Genomic DNA, 5,342 nt, shown 5'->3' with positions numbered 1-5,342 from the left:
GCTAGAATCCGAAGTCAAATGTCTGCTGTTTGCTGATGATCTGGTGCTTCTGTCACCAACCAAGGAGGGCCTACAGCAGCACCTAGATCTTATGCACAGATTCTGTCAGACCTGGGCCCTGACAGTAAATCTCAGTAAGACCAAAATAATGGTGTTCCAAAAAAGGTCCAGTCACCAGGACCACAAATACAAATTCCATCTAGACACTGTTGCCCTAGAGCACACAAAAAACTATACATACCTTGGCCTAAACATCAGCACCACAGGTAACTTCCACAAAGCTGTGAACGATCTGAGAGACAAGGCAAGAAGGGCATTCTATGCCATCAAAAGAAACATAAATTTCAACATACCAATTAGGATCTGGCTAAAAATACTTGAATCAGTCATAGAGCCCATTGCCCTTTATGGTTGTGAGGTCTGGGGTCCGCTCACCAACCAAGACTTCACAAAATGGGACAAACACCAAATTGAGACTCTGCACGCAGAATTCTGCAAAAATATCCTCCGTGTACAACGTAGAACACCAAATAATGCATGTAGAGCAGAATTAGGCCGATACCCACTAATTATCAAAATCCAGAAAAGAGCTGTTAAATTCTACAACCACCTAAAAGGAAGCGATTCACAAACCTTCCATAACAAAGCCATCACCTACAGAGAGATGAACCTGGAGAAGAGTCCCCTAAGCATGCTGGTCCTGGGGCTCTGTTCACAAACACACACTACAGAGCCCCAGGACAGCAGCACAATTAGACCCAACCAAATCATGAGAAAACAAAAAGATAACTACTTAACACATTGGAAAGAATTAACAAAAAAACAGAGCAAACTAGAATGCTATTTGGCCCTACACAGAGAGTACACAGCGGCAGAATATCTGACCACTGTGACTGACCCAAAATTAAGGAAAGCCTTGACTATGTACAGACTCAGTGAGCATAGCCTTGCTATTGAGAAAGGCCGCCGTAGGCAGACTTGGCTCTCAAGAGAAGACAGGCTATGTGCTCACTGCCCACAAAATGAGGTGGAAACTGAGCTGCACTTCCTAACCTCCTGCCCAATGTATGACCATATTAGAGAGACATATTTCCCTCAGATTACACAGATCCACAAAGAATTCGAAAACAAATCCAATTTTGAAAAACTCCCATATCTACTGGGTGAAATTCCACAGTGTGCCATCACAGCAGCAAGATTTGTGACCTGTTGCCACGAGAAAAGGGCAACCAGTGAAGAACAAACACCATTGTAAATACAACCCATATTTATGCTTATTTATTTTATCTTGTGTCCTTTAGCCATTTGTACATTGCTAGAACACTGTATATATATATAATATGACATTTGTAATGTCTTTACTGTTTTGAAACTTCTGTATGTGTAATGTTTACTGTTCATTTTTGTTGTTTTTCACTTTATATATTCACTTTGTATGTTGTCTACCTCACTTGCTTTGGCAATGTTAACACATGTTTCCCATGCCAATAAAGCCCTTGAATTGAATATCCATGGTCAAAATTCATAATTTGAAATATATTTGACACTTTCATTACCAAATAATGGCACAAAGTAAAAAATTGACATTTCGGCTTAACCATGTATACTGTAATAACTCTTTGGTAGAGAAGTCATTGCAACTTTTTTAAGATGCCCCCCCCCCAAAAAAAGACACTTATTTTACAGTAAGACCAGCACCAGAGAGCTTAATTCATGGTTGAAAGAACAGCACCTTGTTTTTGATACAGAAAAACCCCTTTATCTTTCAAAATATCTCATCTTTTACCATCAATCTCCAATCTGCACTTCCACCAATACTCTGGATGGATGAAACAGAGTTCCAAAACAGAGAAAGGAGTCCCGATCAAAGAAGATGTTGGATCAGAACTAGAGAGAGAGATGGTAGAGTCTGTCTCTCATTGCTCTCTTCACACCGAGCCTTGTCCCAGATCAGTTTGTGCTGTAAAGCCTCTGGTCATTGTCAGATTGGCAGAACAATGACCAGAGGTGTTGGCAAGACAGCGCATTCAGGTGCGGGACCAGGCTACTCGTTCTCCCTAACGCTCCCTGGTGGGGGCCCCTATGATGTCCTCACACGTCTGTGTCGGGGGCCGGGCCTGCGTGCTTGCAGCTGCCTGACGGGTGGCCTGAGAGGCTGTCTGATGGGCTGCTTGTTGTATCTCTCCATGATCTCCTTGATGCGTGACAGGTTGGTGCGGCTGACGGTGAAGTCACAGCGGGTCGCTCCGATGTCGTAGCCCACCTCACATACCTTACTGCTGGCGCTGTAGCCCTCGGCCCTCACCGTGATGCTGTACTCTCCTGGGTTCAACAGCCTCCAGTAGTCCCCGTCCGCCGCTAGGGAGACAAAGAGAGGAGTGGGAGGGAGGGAGGGAGTGAAAGAGAGAGAGAGAGAGAGAGAGAGAGAGAGAGAGAGAGAGAGAGAGAGAGAGAGAGAGACACACACACAGAGAGAGCGAGAGAGAGAGAAAGAAACATAAATTTCAACATACCAATTAGGATTTGGCAAAAAATACTTGAATCAGTCATAGAGCCCATTGCCCTTTATGGTTGTGAGGTCTGGGGTCCGCTCACCAACCAAGACTTCACAAAATGGGACAAACACCAAATTGAGACTCTGCACGCAGAATTCTGCAAAAATATCCTCCGTGTACAACGTAGAACACCAAATAATGCATGCAGAGCAGAATTAGGCCGATACCCACTAATTATCAAAATCCAGAAAAGAGCTGTTAAATTCTACAACCACCTAAAAGGAAGCGATTCACAAACCTTCCATAACAAAGCCATCACCTACAGAGAGATTAACCTGGAGAAGAGTCCCCTAAGCAAGCTGGTCCTGGGGCTTTGTTCACAAACACAAACACACACTACAGAGCCCCAGGACAGCAGCACAATTAGACCCAACCAAATCATGAGAAAACAAAAAGATAATTACTTAACACATTGGAAAGAATTAACAAAAAAACAGAGCAAACTAGAATGCTATTTGGCCCTACACAGAGAGTACACAGCGGCAGAATACCTGACCACTGTGACTGACCCAAAATTAAGGAAAGCCTTGACTATGTACAGACTCAGTGAGCATAGCCTTGCTATTGAGAAAGGCCGCCGTAGGCAGACATGGCTCTCAAGAGAAGACAGGCTATGTGCTCACTGCCCACAAAATGAGGTGGAAACTGAGCTGCACTTCCTAACCTCCTGCCCAATGTATGACCATATTAGAGAGACATATTTTCCTCAGATTACACAGATCCACAAAGAATTCGAAAACAAATCCAATTTTGAAAAACTCCCATATCTACTGGGTGAAATTCCACAGTGTGCCATCACAGCATCAAGATTTGTGACCTGTTGCCACGAGAAAAGGGCAACCAGTGAAGAACAAACACCATTGTAAATACAACCCATATTTATGCTTATTTATTTTATCTTGTGTCCTTTAACCTTCTGTACATTGTTAAAACACTGTATATATATATATAATATGACATTTGTAATGTCTACTGTTTTGAAACTTCTGTGTGTGTAATGTTTACTGTTAATTTTGGTTGTTTTTCACTTTATATATTCACTTTGTATGTTGTCTACCTCACTTGCTTTGGCAATGTTAACACATGTTTCCCATGCCAATAAAGCCCTTGAATTGAATTGAATTGAATTGACAGAGAGAGAGAGAGAGAGAGAGAGAGAGAGAGAGAGGTGCTACATATGTATTGTAGGTTACGTGTCAGAAGAAATGTGAGAAAGTTCAGAGTTCACAGCACGTGTCAGCATTCTGATCCACATTGCATTCCATCATATAGGCCACGGACTGTGAATCACCAAAAAAACTTGTTTCAAGCCAGTCAAAGTTAACTTTCCTGTATGCAAATATAGCACTGGAAGAAAGCAGCACATCTTGATACTTGGCAACAGCGAAAGGCAAAAAGCTCCACTAACCAATCCTCTAGGAATTCACTGACTGAACTGACAGAGAAAGGAGGGAGGGCAGAACATAGAGAAGGGAGGGAGGGCAGAACATAGAGAAGGGAGGGAGGGCAGAACATAGAGAAAGGAGGGAGGACAGAACACAGAGAAAGGAGGGAGGGCAGAACATAGAGAAAGGAGGGAGGGCAGAACATAGAGAAAGGAGGGAGGACAGAACATAGAGAAAGGAGGGAGGACAGAACATAGAGAAAGGAGGGAGGGTGGGGCAGAACATAGAGAAAGGAGGGAGGGCAGAACATAGAGAAAGGAGGGAGGGTAGAACATAGAGAAAGGAGGGAGGGCAGAACATAGAGAAAGGAGGGAGGGCAGAACATAGAGAAAGGAGGGAGGGCAGAACATAGAGAAAGGAGGGAGGGTGGGGCAGAACATAGAGAAAGGAGGGAGGGCAGAACATGGAGAAAGGAGGGAGGGTAGAACATAGAGAAAGGAGGGAGGGCAGAACATAGAGAAAGGAGGGAGGGCAGAACATAGAGAAAGGAGGGAGGGCAGAACATAGAGAAAGGAGGGAGGGCAGAACATAGAGAAAGGAGGGAGGGCAGAACGTAGAGAAAGGAGGGAGGGCAGAACATAGAGAAAGGAGGGTGGGCAGAACACAGAGAAAGGAGGGAGGGCAGAACACAGAGAAAGGAGGGAGGGCAGAACATAGAGAAAGGAGGGAGGGCAGAACATAGAGAAAGGAGGGAGGGCAGAACATAGAGAAAGGAGGGAGGGCAGAACATAGAGAAAGGAGGGAGGGCAGAACATAGAGAAAGGAGGGAGGGCAGAACATAGAGAAAGGAGGGAGGGTGGGGCAGAACATAGAGAAAGGAGGGAGGGCAGAACATGGAGAAAGGAGGGAGGGTAGAACATAGAGAAAGGAGGGAGGGCAGAACATAGAGAAAGGAGGGAGGGCAGAACATAGAGAAAGGAGGGAGGGCAGAACATAGAGAAAGGAGGGAGGGCAGAACATAGAGAAAGGAGGGAGGGGGGGAACATAGAGAAGGGAGGGAGGGCAGAACATAGAGAAAGGAGGGAGGGCAGAACATAGAGAAAGGAGGGAGGGCAGAACATAGAGAAAGGAGGGAGGGCAGAACATAGAGAAAGGAGGGAGGGTAGAACATAGAGAAAGGAGGGAGGGCAGAACATAGAGAAAGGAGGGAGGGCAGAACATAGAGAAAGGAGGGAGGGCAGAACATAGAGAAAGGAGGGAGGGTGGGGCAGAACATAGAGAAAGGAGGGAGGGTAGAACATAGAGAAAGGAGGGAGGGCAGAACATAGAGAAAGGAGGGAGGGTAGAACATAGAGAAAGGAGGGAGGGCAGAACATAGAGAAAGGAGGGAGGGGCAGAACAT

At 45.1% G+C, this 5,342-nt stretch overlaps 1 protein-coding gene across 1 annotated transcript in view; it reads right to left on the bottom strand.

Moving 5' to 3' along the window:
• Positions 1-1,262: 1,262 nt before the first annotated feature.
• LOC109880844 (inactive carboxypeptidase-like protein X2) overlaps positions 1,263-5,342 on the bottom strand; it is a 115,323-nt gene continuing 111,243 nt past the window's right edge. The window contains exon 14 of the mRNA XM_031813205.1: positions 1,263-2,358. Coding sequence (XP_031669065.1) covers positions 2,081-2,358 — 278 coding nt within the window. The 3' untranslated portion in view covers positions 1,263-2,080. The remainder of the gene's footprint in view (positions 2,359-5,342) is intronic.

This window comes from Oncorhynchus kisutch, unplaced genomic scaffold (assembly GCF_002021735.2).
Source record: "Oncorhynchus kisutch isolate 150728-3 unplaced genomic scaffold, Okis_V2 Okis04b-Okis11a_hom, whole genome shotgun sequence".
Classification (NCBI taxonomy): Eukaryota; Metazoa; Chordata; class Actinopteri; order Salmoniformes; family Salmonidae; genus Oncorhynchus; species Oncorhynchus kisutch.
The sequence above is the reverse complement of the archived record's forward strand: the minus strand, read 5'-3'. Positions and strand labels throughout refer to the sequence as shown.